Genomic DNA, 17588 nt, shown 5'->3' on the forward strand with positions numbered 1-17588 from the left:
TACATGAAGTCCAAGGAACTGAACTGTCTGCAGGATTCAGAGATCTGAAGGTGGAAAACTGTTTCTAAAGAGCAGCAGCTCCATCAGGAGGAAATGGACCAAATCTGGAAGCAGCCGACTCTTCTAGAGCAAAAAGGACCAAGAAGCTGAGGAGCTTCTGACTGAACAGAGCTGCTGGACCGATGGAGATCTTCCTCCTTGCTCTTGCTCCTGGATGTGGCGAGGCGGCGGCTGCAGCCAGAAACCTCAACGGCCGACCAGGTCTTTGAGAGGGCGGCATTGACAGTGAGTTGTGACACTCAGGCAGGAGAAGAGATCACCCAGCTGTTGGTACCAAAAAGCAGCCGGGAAATGCTTTTCCAGCCACCTTATCATACCCAAGGGCCTTGGATATGATAAGACACTGAACCAGATAATGCCTCGCTTTTATTGGCTGGGCATTCACGGGGATACGTGTCGGTGGTGTGTATCCTGTTGCGATGTCGGTCAGTCGACCCACCGGTTACTCCAAAAGTGCCTTTGTCCCCCTTCCATTAATTGAGTGATCTCCTGAGTCACAATCCCGAAAGAAGGCACGTCATTTAATGTCACGGACACTAGAGCTGTATGAATTATTGGGCATTCAATCAATTCGAACCAGTGATGGATCTGGTGGAGCAGTTCAACAAAATCTTGAAGGCCATGGTTCGTTTGGGGTAAATGGTTGGACCCTCTGTTATTGGCAGTGTGGGAGGATTTTCTTCATTTGATCCATGTAGCATGACTTCCATCATGACTGAAAACATGGTGCAAAGTGCAGCACAGCTAAAAGTGAAACACAGTAATGGCTGGGGATCAGCGTGGGTTACACTCCAGGGATTGTGAGTTACAGATTATTATCATCAAGGCTAATAATTTTGCTTTGGCACATAAAAGGAGACCACATTGACCAATTACTGATGCGTGTTAGCAAGGCTTTCATCAAAAGACCAGATGATCACCATATATCAAGCGGATGGGTGACAACATTACCTCTCCCTTATGCACTGTGTTAGCAAATACAGAGAACACAATATAGTTTGCGGATGATGTTGCCCTTCTGGCTTCATCAGACCATGATCTCTGATGTGCAATGGAGCGGTTTGCAGCCAAGTGTGATACGGTCGTGATGAGGATCAGCACCTCCGAGTCTGAGGCCAGGGGGAGCAGCTGCCCCAGGTGGAGGAGCTCAGATATCTCAGGTCAGCAGTGAGGGGAGGAAGGATCGTGAGACTGACCGCTTGTTAGGTGAAGTAAAGCAGTAAAGCAGCATTGTATCGGACCGTGGTGGAAAAGAGAGAGCTGAGCCATAAAGCGAAGCTCTCGATTTACTGGTCAATCTTCATTCTGACTCTCACCTATGGTCATGGGCTCTTTAGAGACGGAAAGAATAAGATTACAGATACAAGCAGCAGAAGTGAGGTTTCTCCACAGGGTGGTTGGATCACTCTGTGTGAGAAGATCCAGGAGAACCTCGGTGTCGGGCTGCTGCTCCTCCACATTGAGAAGAGCCAGTTGAGGAGGTTTAGGATCCTGGTAAAGATGCCCCCCCCCCCCTCCCTTTGAAGGTGTACTGGACTGACTGGGAGGAGACCCGGGGCAGACCCAGGACACACTGTAGGGACACTGGATGTTTTACAGCTGATTAGTAGTCTATAGCGTCCAAGGCTGGTTCAAAAGGGAAGACAGATTCCTGAACTGCTGATGTGCGTCACTTCTTTCCTAACCTCCTTCCAGGCTGGTAAACCAGACGTAGTGTGAACCAGCACAGTGAGTAGTTTTGTTTCATGGCAGCCTCTGAGGCTTTCTCACAAACCAGTCTGGAAGCAGGTTCAGAAAGACGTGAATTGCATCAGCAGTTCAGGAATCTTCCCTTTTTTTTCCTAATTTCAGACAGTAGAGGGGATTCTGGATGGGAATGGGAGTAGAGAGAGACTCTTCTTCAAACAGCGTTCGTCCAACAACAGAAGCCTGAACAACAGTGAAATCTCTCAGACAATCCCTCCTTTTTTAATACTTTGTCATAAATGATCAGCTGTTTAAGGTAATAATTGTAAACATTTTCATAAATAGATGTCTGTTCTCTCTCTCTGCTCTAACTCAACAGTGATCCAACCTGTATCCAGTTCATAAATCTTCTCCTCTGTCTGTTCTGAACAGCCGGAGTCTGGTCGCTCTTTCCTGCCGCACAGGAAGTGATGCGTTTTACATTTCCGGTTTGTTTGGAATCAACAGAAGAAGAAGAACTGGGTAGTTAGCATGAGCAGTGACAGCAACCATGACTGAACAGACAGAGAAGAGAGAAACTCAAACTGCAGCAACAGAAAATCCAAGCTCCGCCCACACTGTTTGATTGACAGGTGATCTGTGGGAAGAGCAGCAGAAACACCACAGTGAGGCTGAGGGACGAAGATGGAGGCTAAATAAAAACAATGAGGAACTCTAGGATTACCACTTAAATTTTACTGCTTCCTATATCTAAATCAAACTGATTTGATGGATCTTCATATCAGGAATAAAAACTAGAGGGTTGACATGCTGAATTCTAATCAATCAATTTGATCGTTCTGTGGAAGGAAACTGAAGACAGACAACACGACTGTTCAGAGAACCGTTTCAGCTTCCTGAAAGCCGTCTCAGCACTAAGAAAGTCTTGAAGTAGTTCTTCAACACATTCACTCATTTCTCAAGTGTTTCCTAAAACCCTTCGTAATTCAAGCGGTATGTGAGATCTCTGGCAGCAGCTGTGAGACTTCAAGTGTTTCTCTGCAGGAGCGATGAAGAGGCTGCCTGACCCAAACTGTTAACATCAAAACCATTACAGGCATTTCTGTTTTACCCCAAACCTTATCGTGAAAATAAATAAATAACATAATAATGCTACCTATCTTTCACCAATGTATTTATTAGTAGGTTTCACCAAACTCCAGCATAAGCCTCAGTCTACATGACACCCTGTGGGCTATAGCTGATAAATGCAATCAAATGAATATACTGTATATATATTAATATATCTTGTGCTTTTAAATAGCATGCACATTCAAAATCTACATGTGACAAGATAAAGTGCATTGTTGTGGTCTAAAATGTACATCTGATTTAAAATTGTATTTACTAATTGTTGATTATTCAGTCGACTTGTTATGCTTTCAGCTCAGGAAATTGATGATTCCTTTAATCGAGCTGCAATGTCTGGAAGTTGCTCTGCAGGTAGCTCTTGAAAATTATGATACTGTGGGAAACACATGAAAGTTAAGTTTAGTTTAGTTTAGTTTAGTTTAGTTTAGTTTAGTTTAGTTCAGTTCAGTTCAGTTCAGTTCAGTTCAGTTCAGTTCTCCAGCAGAGGGCACCAGGGAGCCGCTCCACCCTGACAGAAGTTTTTCAAAAGACGTTTTAATATAATTTGTAAATTGTATGAAATGCATCAGTTCTACAATAAAAACAGTTTCTTGTCTGTTTCTGACTCCTGTCTGTTTTTGTTTTGTTATTTTTGAACACATCTGTAACTAACTTACATTCTGAAGTATATTACATGTATTTTTGGTGATGATATGAATCAACAGGATAACACATCATTCTTCATCCATTCAATGCCTTCTTCTCCAATGGAAATCCATTTATTTCCAAAGACAGAATCCATTTCTGTGTTGAATTTGTTCTACTGTATAAATAAACAAACATCATGTTTCACGTTGCTGTCAGCTCTGATGTTTCCAACATGGAAACATTTCATCAGTCAATCAGAGTAATCCTGTAATCAATAATGATCAATAAGCAGGTGTGATCAGGTTCAACCTGCTGTACGGATTCAGTTCTGAAATTACAAATGAAAATGATTGTTAACACTGTCTGCCTAATCAATAACCGCTCTGATCAGTTTCCTATCAATACGTTTGAACCAGATGATCACGTTAAACTGCACAGAGGTCAGTTTACTGAGGCGGACAGACAGAAACATCCAAACTCAAATAAAGTAAACTAAACTCAGAAAACAAGTTTCAGTTTGTCCACAGGAGAAACACCTAACTGATCCCGTTACCGGTAACTCTGATGTAACGGTAACGTTGATGTAACGTAACTGACCTCTCCGCAGTGAAAGCAGACAGAAACAGATAAAAAAAAGAAACTTAACAAACAAAAACGATCAAGCAAACAAACAAAACTCTTGACTCCAAACGAGAAAAACAAGTTTGAAAGAGATTTACTCACTTTTTAGAAGTTTTGTCCCCAGGAAGCTGACCTGACTCTGAGTCCCGGTGTAACGGATCCTGATACGTTACGTTACCTAACGCTGATGTAACGGAAACTTTGATGACGGAAAGTGTGTCCGCCTGCAGCTCGAGATTCGCTTCAGTAATAAAGACAAACCAACTTTAAAAGACGTTTAACTTCTTTGACGGCTACGAGATTAGACTCACTGTCTGCAGGCGCAGGCCGTTACCTAGCAACCAGCAGGTTCCTTAGCAGCCAGCAGGTTCCATAGCAACCAGGACACACACAGCCACGCGGGACTGAAGTCTGCACTGTAAAAAAAATCCTCAAGCGGTTCCACCGGTTTCATCAGTTTCAACAGTTTCAGTAAGAAACAAGTGAAACTGCCTGAATAACCAAAACCCTCCTGTTTCTACTGCAGATATATCAATCTAATCAATATCTAATATGTAAATCTATCATCTACTGTAGATCCATTATCCATCCAATGACAGATGTTCTGTAGATCTCCGGGTCGCTGATTGGTTGATGATTGTAACAGAAATCAGATGAACCAGAGAATCAGAACAGGTTCTGTTCAGTCCTGCTTTTCTGGAAATAGATTTGATTTTTGTTTCTGTTGTTTGTCAAATGACAAAACCCTCAATTAATAATCAGTAATGAAATAAGACAATCAATTAAAACCTTCAGTTTTATAATCGAACTGATTGATTCTCTGTGTTCACATAATACTACTAATAATAGGCAATAATAATAATAATTTGAACAGATTATTTTTCTCCCATTTCATTTAAACTCGCTCCTTCATATTAACACAGTGAAGTGTTTCTATAGGAAACTGTAATAAAATACATTAATATCCATAAAAACACAGACACACTGGTTACAGACTGGTTACTGGTTACAGACCAGTTGGCCCAGTTCAGCTCGTGCAGCCTGATGAAAACACAATTAGACAAAGATACTATACAAGTCTCTACAGGAAAACTGTAGGAATATTACAGTGTTTTCTCGTTAGGGTGTGGATGGACAAATAGAAAAGTCAGTCGCACAGCGGATAGTTCATTAATAGAATAGAATAGAATAGAATAGAATAGAATGGAATAGAATAGAATAGAGGCCCTGTGCACAGTAAAACTCAAATTCCCATCAGACTCTCCATCTACTCAGTTGATAGTAGAATACAGTAAAACTTAGGATATATAATATTATGGATTCTAGTATAAACACATTAAAACTCTCTGCTGGTGTAACCGCGAAGGAACCCCCTCCCTCCGCCCTCTACACACACACACACACACACACACACACACACACACACACACACACACACACGCGCTCTCTCTCTCTCTCTCTCTCTCTCTCTCTCTCTCTCTCTCTCTCTCTCTCTCTCTCTCTCTCTCTCTCTCTCTCTCTACTGTCAACTTGGCCAAAAAAAGAATCATTTTAAAAAACACTCTCTCCTCCTCTCCTCTCTCCTCGGCTGATTTTGGGTGTAAATGTCTTTAATCCGCCGGATCGTCCCGGATGGATCAGAGCGGGCGGATAATCCGGTCTGAACCGGGACAATTATCACCCGGTCAGCTCAGTTATTCGCTCATTAGCGGATTTTAAACTGTCAAGCCGGAGACTAAACCAGTAAATTAACCAGTATAAAGACCAGTATATAGACCTGAATATAGACCAGTATAAACCAAACCAGTAGGCTATTTAAACCAGTATATAGACCAGTATATAGACCAGAATATAAACCAGTATATAAACCAGTATATAGACCAGTATATAGACCAGAATATAAACCAGTATATAGACCAGTATATAGACCAGTATATAAACCACTATATAAACCCGTATACAAACCAGTATACAGACCAGTACATAAACCAGTATATAAACCAGTTTATAGACCAGTATATAAACCAGTATATTAACCCGTACATACTGGTCAGTAACCAGTCTGACATCACAGAGTTTAGTCTTTAAATGAAATGGAAATGAAAACCCAGAGTCAGCGTCCCTGGAGCAGAAAGGCAGAAATCATATTTTCCTGACTGAATTATTCTGTTTGGTTTCATCCACGAAACACCAAACTACATCAAATAACTTTCAGTCTTTTTTTCTATTTCATCTGAAATATTCCGGTAGTTTTTATTAGCAGAGCTTCATCAGACAAGATGCACGCGGAGGATTTACTGTCCAGAATACTAACAGCCTGCTAATACCAACAGGCTGCTAATACTACAACTAGGCCTGCTATACTGTTACTACTGCTACTGCTACTACTACTACTACTAGTACTAATACTACTAATACTATTAATACTACTAGCCTACTAACACAATAATAGGCCTACTACTAACAGAATAACAACAGTAATTCTGTCCTCTGCTGTCCAATAAAGTTTGTGTCTGTTTCACTGAAGGAATGGACTGAGGGAGGATCCGGACTGAAGGGGCAGGACGACAGGAGGAGGGACGATCCGATCTGCTGCAGGTCAGCAGACTCGACACCTCCTCTCCTCCTGTCTGAACACCTCCTCTCCTCCTCTCCTCCTGTCTGAACACCTCCTCTCCTCCTGTCTGAACACCTCCTGTCTGCTCCTCCTGTCTGCTCCTCTGCTCCTCTCCTGCTCCGCACCTCCTGCTCCTCTGACCTCCTCCCGCCCTGGCGGAGCGTCCTGGCCCGGGTCGGACCGGTTAGGACGGAACAGGCCCGGACAGGCCCGGATCGGACCGTTGTCCCGCCTCTCCTCCCGGTCTGGAGGTGCATGGTGACGCGCTGCGGGTTCCCGATATGCTGGGCACGGTGAAGATGGAAGGGCACGAGGCTCCGGACTGGAGCGGATACTACAGCGAGGAGGTCGGTGGCTTAAACAAGACTTTATATTAAATATGAAATATTATAGAAAGAGTTTCTGATGAAGATTTTCATCCTGTTTACACGGTATCGATCGTTCTGTTCTGTGACTGATAGTTGATCAGTTAGATCCAGCTGGCTCGCGCTCTGTAAAGTCTTCTGAATGAAGCGCCGCGGAAACAAACTGAACTGAACTTCAGGATACTTAGAATGTAAATTTTATTTATGTGATAGCATTAGTTTATTATAAAGATAGTTATAAAGGAAATGTTTTATTTTTTATATGATACAATAGTTTATGGAGCAGCTGCTATCACGAGGAGGGCGGTGCGACTCAACTTACAGAAATAGTTTATTATAAAAATAATAGGCTATTATGTATTAAGTATTATATAATTAGTTTATTATTGAGATAGTTATAATGCAAACGTTTTATTTTTTAAATTATAGAATTACCTCGTTATTAAATAATTATAGTTTAAATGTTTTACTCTTTATTGTTAATCTATAGTTTCAGTTTATGGAGCAAAACTATAACGAGCAGGTCAGCGGGTTCAACATCATTTAATATAAAGATAATTATAATTTTAATGTTTTATTTGTTATGGTATAGAATTAATTAGTGGTAAAGATATTTATATTTATAATGCAAATGTTATAAATGAGGAGGCATTCAACTGATAGAAGACGTTACTTACAATGATAATATTATGTATTAAATATAGACTTAATTTATTATAAAGATAGTTATAATGTAAATGTTTTATTTCTAATATTACAGAATGAGTTTATCATAAAGAACATTGTAATGTAAATGTTTTGTTTCTTAATGTTATAGGGTTAGGGTTAATAATAATATATGATGATTATGATAATAATAATAATAATAATATGATGATGATAATATCATAAGTATATTTATAATGTATTTTTTTATGTTATAGAATTAGTTTATCATTAAGATCATTAGAATGTAATTTTTTTTCTGTTTTAATGTTATAAAATTAGTTTATTATAAAGATAGTTATAATGTAAATGTGTTATTGATTTTGAAGAATTCGTTTATTATAAAGATAATTATAACGTACATTTATTTATTTATAGAATTAGTTTATGATAAAGATAATTATAATGTAAATGTTTAAATTTTTAATGTTATAGAATTAGTCAGAATCAATTTATTAAGAGTTAAAATGTAGATGTTTCATTTTTTATTATGATACATTAGTTTATGATGAAGATAACTATAATGTGAATGTTTTATTTCTATAATTAGTTTATGATAAATATAATTACTTAAATGTTTTATTTTTATTGTGAATGAACTCATCAGACAGTAGAAACAGCTTGGACCTGTTCCTGACATCGGTCACCAGAAAATCCAAATCCAAAATAAACACAGACTGGTGACACACTACCTGTCTCTCTCTCTACCAGTCTCTCTCTCTACCTGTCTCTCTCTCTACCTGTCTCTCTCTCTTCCTGTCCCTCTCTCTGTCTCTCTCTCTGGGGCCAAATGTATAAAATCCAGTAACTTTCATCCAGATCAGAATCATAAATTGGATTTAATTAAACTGAGTGGATCCTGATCTTTGGTCTGTCTGTGTTTACTAGAAGCCCTGTTATTATTATTATTGTTATTGTTGTTATTGTTGTTGTTGTTGTCGTTGTTGTTGTTGTTGTTATTTGGTCAATATGATAAATTATCAGACTTGGATCACCAGACACCTGGAGGAATGCTGGTCCTCAATGTTTCTTTGCTGTTTCAGATCTGCTTCCAAATTATGGCCAGTAAATTTAAAATTGTGGCAGAAAAGTTAATGAGTGGCCAGTAAAGCTGAAGTGTGGCCAGTAAAGTTAATGTGTGGTCACTAAAGATAAAGTGTGGCAATAAAGCTGAAGTGTGGCCAGTAAAGATGTGACAGTAAATCTGAAGTGTGGCCAGTAAAGATAAAATGTGGCCAGTAAAGCTGAAGTGTGGCCAGTAAAGTTAAAGCATGACCAGTAAAGTTTAAGTGTGGCCAGTAAAGCTGAAGTGTGGCCAGTGAAGTTAGTGTAGCCAATAAAGATCAAGCGTGGCCAGTAAAGATATAGTGTGGCCAGTAAAGCTGAGGTGTGGCCAGTAGAGACAACATGTGATCAGTAAAGTTAATGCGAGGCCAGTAAAGTTAGTGTGGCAGTTAAGTTAAAGTGTAGCCAGAGAAGATAAAGCATGGCCAGTAAAGATAAAGTGTGGCCAGTAAAGTTAAAGTGTAGCCAGAGAAGATAAAGCATGGCCAGTAAAGATAAAGTGTGGCTAGTAAAGTTAGTGTGGCCAGTAAAGCTGAAGTGTTGCCAGTAAAGACAAAGTGTGGCAGTAAGGCTGAAGTGTGGCCAGTAAAGTTAAAGTATGGCCAGTAAAGTTAAAGTGTGTCCAGTAAAGCTGAAGTGTGGCCAGCAAAGATAAAGCGTGGCCAGTAAAGATAAAGTGTGGCCAGCAAATATAAAGCGTGGCAGTAAAGATAAAGTGTGGCCAGCAAAGATAAAGCGTGGCAGTAAAGATAAAGTGTGGCCATTAAAGTTAAAGTGCAGCAAGTAAAGATAAAGTGAGGCTAGTAAAGTTAAAGTATGGCCAGTAAAGCTGAAATGTGGCAGTAAAGCTGAAAAGTGGCCAGTAAAGTTAAAAGTGTGGCCAGTAAAGCTGAAATGTGGCCAGTAAAGTTAAAGTGTGGCCAGTAAAGCTGAAGTGTGGCCAGTAAAGTTAAAGCATGACCAGTAAAGTTTAAGTGTGGCCAGTAAAGCTGAAGTGTGGCCAGTGAAGTTAGTGTAGCCAATAAAGATCAAGCGTGGCCAGTAAAGATATAGTGTGGCCAGTAAAGCTGAGGTGTGGCCAGTAGAGACAACATGTGATCAGTAAAGTTAATGCGAGGCCAGTAAAGTTAGTGTGGCAGTTAAGTTAAAGTGTAGCCAGAGAAGATAAAGCATGGCCAGTAAAGATAAAGTGTGGCCAGTAAAGTTAAAGTGTAGCCAGAGAAGATAAAGCATGGCCAGTAAAGATAAAGTGTGGCTAGTAAAGTTAGTGTGGCCAGTAAAGCTGAAGTGTTGCCAGTAAAGACAAAGTGTGGCAGTAAGGCTGAAGTGTGGCCAGTAAAGTTAAAGTATGGCCAGTAAAGTTAAAGTGTGTCCAGTAAAGCTGAAGTGTGGCCAGCAAAGATAAAGCGTGGCCAGTAAAGATAAAGTGTGGCCAGCAAAGATAAAGCGTGGCAGTAAAGATAAAGTGTGGCCAGCAAAGATAAAGCGTGGCAGTAAAGATAAAGTGTGGCCATTAAAGTTAAAGTGCAGCAAGTAAAGATAAAGTGAGGCTAGTAAAGTTAAAGTATGGCCAGTAAAGCTGAAATGTGGCAGTAAAGCTGAAAAGTGGCCAGTAAAGTTAAAAGTGTGGCCAGTAAAGCTGAAATGTGGCCAGTAAAGTTAAAGTGTGGCCAGTAAAGCTGAAATGTGGCCAGTAAAGTTAAAGTGTGGCCCGTAAAGTTAAAGTGTGGCCAGTAAAGTTAAAGTGTGGCCAGTAAAGTTAAAGTGTGGCCAGTAAAGCTGAAATGTGGCCAGTAAAGTTAAAGTGTGGCCAGTAAAGTTGAAGTGTGGCCAGTAAAGTTAAAAGTGTGGCCAGTAAAGTTAAAGTGTGGCCAGTAAAGTTAAAGTGTGGCCAGTAAAGTTAAAGTGTGGCCAGTAAAGTTGAAGTGTGGCCAGTAAAGTTAAAAGTGTGGCCAGTAAAGTTGAAGTGTGGCCAGTAAAGTTAAAGTATGGCCAGTAAAGCTGAAATGTGGCCAGTAAAGCTGAAACGTGGCCAGTAAAGTTAAAGTATGGCCAGTAAAGCTGAAATGTGGCCAGTAAAGTTAAAAGTGTGGCCAGTAAAGTTAAAGTATGGCCAGTAAAGTTAAAGTGTGGCCAGTAAAGCTGAAATGTGGCCAGTAAAGTTAAAGTGTGGCCAGTAAAGTTAGATGTAAACCCAGATGCAGCTGCAGCTCTGCTCCGCTGTTTCTTCATCCAGATAAATAAAATAAAATAAAGTCACCATGTAACTGGATATTATGCAGAAATCTCTCTGTATGAGATGGAGAATGTTAATGAGAAAAATAAGCACCAAGTAAAAGGAGATGAAAGTGTTCTGATGTTTCCTCTTCCTGTCTGCCTGCAGAACAGCAGCCACATGTAGTTTCATATATTCAGTTTTATATTATAGATGTTCACTCTTCTATACAGGCCATTTTAATACAGGGATATCTCTATGGGTTTGTTTCTATATTATTGTTTAAAATTCAGTTTCCTGGCCTGGTGGACTGAGTTTCCATCCTACAGAGGAATATTTCTGCTCTTCAATTAATGGCTGAACAGACTGATATTGATCCATATTGTTGGAAAGAAAAACAGATATTATTTCTTTTTTGATGACTTAAATTCAGCAACATCATTTTCGCTTTGCAGCAGAAAACAGATGGTGAGCCGCTTGAGTCAAACTGTTGATTTTATTTCTAATTATCTGAATGATTAGTCAGAATCCAACTGAACCTTTCCTTAGAGATATGCAGAGGAAAATAAAGATCTGAATCACCGGTTTGGTGACTTTATTAAACCCTGGTAACTGTATTAAACCCTGGTAACTGTATTAAACCCTGGTAACTGTATTAAACCCTGGTAACTTTATTAAACCCTGGTAACTGTATTAAACCCTGGTAACTTTATTAAACCCTGGTAACTTTATTAAACCCTGGTAACTTTATTAAACCCTGGTAACTGTATTAAACCCTGGTAACTGTATTAAACCCTGGTAACTGTATTAAACCCTGGTAACTGTATTAAATCCTGGTAACTGTATTAAACCCTGGTAACTGTATTAAACCCTGGTAACTGTATTAAACCCTGGTAACTTTATTAAACCCTGGTAACTTTATTAAACCCTGGTAACTTTATTAAACCCTGGTAACTTTATTAAACCCTGGTAACTGTATTAAACCCTGGACTGGTTCATATAAACTCGGGTTATTTTGCTGTGGTTCTAACCTGTCCAGATCTGATCTGCTTTTATTTTTTATTGTTTTTATCATTTTAATGGATAACAAAGATCAAACAAAAACCAACAGGAATTTATTTGGAAGCCAAATCTAAAAAATAATTTAGGCTCAAAGTGATTCTAGTTCAGTTTAGTGAACTAAAGCTAATAATTTATCACACTGACCAAATAATATTATCAGCCATCAGTCAGCAGACGTCAGATACAGAGACTGAAGCTCTTACTGGGAACCACCAGACAGGCCTACTGGTCTAACTGGGTGTATACTGGTCTAACTGGGTGTATACTGGCCTAACTGGGTGTATACTGGTCTAACAGTATGTATACTGGTCTAACAGTGTGTATACTGGTCTAACAGTGTGTATACTGGCCTAACTGGGTGTATACTGGCCTAACTGGGTGTATACTGGTCTAACTGTGTATATACTGGTCTTACAGTGTGTATACTGGTCTAACTGGTTAAACTGGGTATATGCTGGTCTAACTGGGTGTATACTGGTCTAACTGGTTAAACTGGGTATATGCTGGTCTAACAGTGTGTATACTGGTTTAACTGGGTGTATACTGGTCTAACTGGGTGTATACTGGTCTAACAGTGTGTATACGGGTCTAACTGTGTGTATACTGGTCTAACAGTGTGTATACTGGTCTTACAGTGTATACTGGTCTAACTGGTTTAACTGGGTGCATGCTGGTCTAACTGGGTGTATACTGGTGTAACAGTGTGTATACTGGTTTAACTGGGTGTATACTGGTCTAACTGTGTGTATACTGGTCTAACTGGGTATATACTGGTCTAACTGGTCTAACTCTGTCCTGTATCTGCAGGTCTACTCTCCCATGGCGGGCGGTGGGATGGGCTCCGGGCTCGGGATGAGCTCCATGTCGGGCTACATGTCGGGCGGCGGGAACACGTCCGGCTCCTTCAACATGTCGTACGGCGGGACGGGCCTGAGTCCCGGCACCATGGCCGGGATGGGCGGCTCCGCCCCGGCGGCCATGAGCGGCCTGGGGGGGGGGGTGGCGGCCATGGGCGCGGCCCTCAGCCCGTCCAACATGAGCTCAGTGTCGGCCCAGCAGGCCTCCATGGGCCTGAACCCCTACGGCAGCATGAGCCCCGCCGTCAGCCCCATGGCGTACGGCCAGGCCGGGCTGAACCGCGGCCGCGACAACAAGGCGTTCCGGAGGAGCTACCCGCACGCCAAGCCGCCCTACTCCTACATCTCCCTCATCACCATGGCGATACAGCAGGCACCCAGCAAGATGCTGACGCTCAGCGAGATCTACCAGTGGATCATGGACCTGTTCCCCTACTACAGGCAGAACCAGCAGCGCTGGCAGAACTCCATCCGCCACTCTCTCTCCTTCAACGACTGTTTCGTCAAGGTCTCTCGCTCTCCGGACAAACCGGGGAAAGGCTCCTACTGGGCGCTGCACCCCGACTCCGGAAACATGTTCGAGAACGGCTGCTACCTCCGCCGGCAGAAGAGGTTCAAATGTGAGAAGAAGCTGTCTGGTAAAGGAGAGGGGAGGAAGGAGCAGAGCGGGGCGTCGTCTCCTCCTGGGGAGTCCGGCATCAAGCCGGGCCTCCTGGACTCCTCCTCCCTGCCCTCCTCCCTCGCCTCCTCCATGCCCTCCGGCCAGGCGGTCAGTCCTCCGGGCCTGGACCCCCGGGGGGGCGGCGTGGCCTCGGACCTCAAAGTCCCCGGCTCCCAGCTCCTCTCCTCGGGCTCGCAGCTCCTCTCCTCCTCCCTGTCCTCCCTCTCTTTGCCCCCCCACTCCATGGCGCACGAATCCCAGCTGCACCTCAAAGGAGACCCCCACTACTCCTTCAACCACCCGTTCTCCATCAATAATTTAATGTCGTCCTCGGAGCAGCAGCACAAACTGGACCTGAAGGCCTACGAGGCGCTGCAGTACTCGTCCTACGCGCCCGGCGGCCCGTCCGGCCTGGGGGGGCGGGGCATGGAGCCGCTGGAGGCCTCCTACTACCAAGGTGTGTATCCCAGACCGCTGCTCAACACCTCATAGTATCAGCTTCACTTTTTATACAGCAGGAGGGAGGAGGAGGACATTTTCTTTGTGCATGCACCCGGTGCATCCTGGACTGTTACTGTCGGACTTTTAGCCTCCAGTTACCAAGCGGCTCTGCGCTGTACAGTGTTACCATGGAATGACTGTATATTATCCTGTTGTAAATCATTGCTAGTGTATTTAAGACCATTTTTGGAGCCTGTTGAATGTCAGGCTGATGTTGTACTGAATACTGTCCATGAGTTATTAATGTGCATGAATGAAGGAAGGTCAGCCTGCTGTTGGGCTTCACTTTTTAAATGGGTGTTATTGACATTTGAGCACTGCCTTGGTTCGTTTTGCTGAGTATCTGACAAACATATTTCCCAGCCTGAAGGTCGAAATCAGGAATAAAGAAAAGGTTTCCGGCTCCTTGCAGGCAGAGAATGGGTGAATTTATGTGCAAAGCCTTTTGTCCACGTTGTGTGTTTCCTTGTTGGTTTTGATGACTTTGCATGTTCTTAACTTATTCTTGTCATTTTCAAATAAAACAAATACGATTTATTCACCGATTGTTGTAATGTTTTATATTAAATTGGAAGGGAGTTTTTACGCGCGGCGGTGCGTAAAGTGGCTGTGCGTCAAAGTGTCTTTGTTTCGTGCGTAAAAGTATCTTAAGGTTGTTTTGTCGAAGTATTTGACAAAAATGCAACAGCCTGTATTTGACTTAGATTGATTAAAATAATACTTTATGTTGTCGGATTAGACAGTTTATGTTTTAATGTCTCTGCTGCCCGCCGGCCTCTGGATCAAACAGGATCTTCTGCTAAAAGTTTATTCCATATTAAACTAAAATCACCTTTAGAGGGAAAACTGTATTTGAGTATTTTCTCCAGTCGGGTTGCTTTCCGTTCCGTTTGGAGCCGCTGTGTGAATATTTCCATTTCTTCCAGTGTTTCCCAGTTCTTGTTTCAGGCGCGTGATGAATGAGAAGCTGCAGCCAAACCCAACAGCAATATGATTCCAGTCTGAATCCGTGTTGCTGTAAACGGATTTCGGATCTTTTTGTCCACCGTAACCTACACGCCGCGCTGTGAACCTGAACAGATTTCACTTTGATCGGGGTTTTTTCGACACGCATATTTTGGCCGCGGAACCGTGAAATGTGTTTAATTATCCTGTAATTATCCGCTAATTGCCCCCCGATGCGCAAATAAAACGGAGAATCAAAGAGCCGAGGAGCGTAGGCTGAAGGCCGGAGCCCGAAATATGAAGATTCAGATTCTTTAATAAACTGACATCATGTTTGTTACATCACTTCAGATGAAACATAAACAGCCTAATAAAAATATTAAATGACATTATTATGTTTAAAAAAAACAAAAACAAAGGTGGAGACTAACGGCCCGTTTTTACAGCGACTAGGCCATTTACTACGTGGAATACATTTAATAAGTAAGATTTTCTATTGTCATTTCTATCGTCAATTTTCAATTAAAATCTATTGCATTTGTCGGTTTATTAAACTAACTACTAACTGATAATTAATAATTACAGACTGGAGAGAAACGAAGCCTGATACTTATGAGATCTGATTCTATTTTACTATTTTTTTGTCCATTTTTTATTTACAATCTCTGCAATTATTTTGCATTTTCTGTTTTCTGTTACAAATTAAATATTAGCCTACTGTTCCTTATTTAGTAATGATGAAGTATTATAGCGCTGCTGTTCTAACAGTTCACCTGTTAAACGGTTCCAGTCCAAAGACAGAATATCTAATGTGCATTAAACAATAATAACCTGATATATTACACGCCTTATCAAGACATTTCACATAGTCATTTTACGGAGTGATGCGATGACATTTGAAAACAATAAATAATTTCAGTTTTCAATTTGCTCGCAGGCCTGCGCAGCGCGCGCGCGCGCCGTCCTGATAAAATCTAATATCTTTCCGCATTTCATTTGTCTGCGGATCAAGCTGCTTATTGCCATTTTACTGAGTGTGACCTGTTCAATTGACCAGACAGACTCTTTATTGTGCAGCTTCAGCGCTGCAGCTTTTATCAGGACGCTGCTATTTGTTTCTGACAGCAGAGGAAAATACCTGACAGCCGAACGGGGGACGGAGTTAGTTTAGTTTAGTTTAGTTTAGTTTAGTTTAGTTAATTTAGTTAATTTAGTTAGTTGACTCAGTCTCAGCGGCCTGTCAGCGGCTCTTCATACAGAAAAACTGCAGTCGGCTTCATTCAGTTTTTGCGCTCATTAAGAACCTGTAATGTATTTTATAAGACTACTGTACAAATATCACAGCAAAACTACAGAACCCACAGGAATATTATAATGAAACCACAACTATAATATGATAAAAAAAATAAATAAATAACAAAGCACGAGAAGGCCATTATAAACTCACTATAGAGCACAGACCCACTATAAAGACTTTATAGTGTAATATTAGCCTACTGTAGGCTAATATTAGGCTGTAGAATTATTATTGTAATACTATAGGAAAATTGCAATAATATTATAGGATTGTTACAGTAATATTACAAGAATATTATAATGTTTTTTTGATAATGAGAGCTGAGGAATTTGGCTCATTCAACCCAACAGACTGTTGTGTTTTGTGTTGATGTTCGTGAGGAACTGACGCTGCTGACCTGCGGCTGTCAGTGAGCCTGCCGTCATTAAATATGACATCGGTTAGATGAAGTTGATGAAGTTTCTCATCAGTGTTTCCTCTGATGAAGCAGTTATCGATGTGACATCAGTTATCGATGTCACATCAGTTATCGATGTCACATCAGTTCTCTGCGCTCTGCCGGCCGGTTCGTGCCACCCAGCTTCAGTAATATGGGACATATGTTCCCGGCGGGGCGGTGCGGGCCGGGGCCTCCGGCGGCTCGGGGCCCCACATCATTTCTACTTGGCCCATCTAAAGCCTTGGCCCTTTCTCTGGCCTTATGGAGGAAAATGTCGGCCACAATGCGGCGGCCCTCGGCCCTTTCTTCCCCTCGCCTTTCATTCCCCGGCTAGAAAGCCACGAACAGGGGCGAGGGACCCTAATGCCTTTTGATGGGGATTGAATTAATTATCTCCAATAACACAATTGTGCTTGGCCAACGAAAAGAGCAAAGCAATACCCTCCAGAATCACAGAGGACAGAAGAATAGAAAAGAAAGGAGGATTTTCAAAGGGAGAGAGAGAGAGAGCGAGAGAGAGAGAGAGAGAGAGAGAGAGAGAGAGAGAGAGAGAGAGAGAGAGAGAGAGAGAGAGAGAGATCTCTATCCCAAATCTGCTTTAAGAAGCAGCTGCTTTTCCATTAAAAATTATACGGAAGAAGTTTATTAGGGCTTTGTGTGGTGGTAATATGCCTCGGCCGGAGAGGGTTGGTGGTCCAGGGGTGGGGGTGGGGGGGTGGGGGGGGTCTTCATTA

At 41.7% G+C, this 17588-nt stretch overlaps 1 protein-coding gene across 1 annotated transcript; it reads left to right on the top strand.

Moving 5' to 3' along the window:
• Positions 1-7023: 7023 nt before the first annotated feature.
• On the top strand, positions 7024-14164 carry foxa1 (forkhead box A1). The gene is made up of 2 exons (XM_071903214.2): positions 7024-7089; positions 12962-14164. Exons 1-2 carry the CDS (start codon positions 7024-7026, stop codon positions 14162-14164), a joined length of 1269 nt encoding a protein of 422 aa, XP_071759315.1.
• Positions 14165-17588: the final 3424 nt, after the last annotated feature.

Source organism: Centroberyx gerrardi, chromosome 17, assembly GCF_048128805.1.
Source record: "Centroberyx gerrardi isolate f3 chromosome 17, fCenGer3.hap1.cur.20231027, whole genome shotgun sequence".
NCBI classification, from domain to species: domain Eukaryota; kingdom Metazoa; phylum Chordata; class Actinopteri; order Beryciformes; family Berycidae; genus Centroberyx; species Centroberyx gerrardi.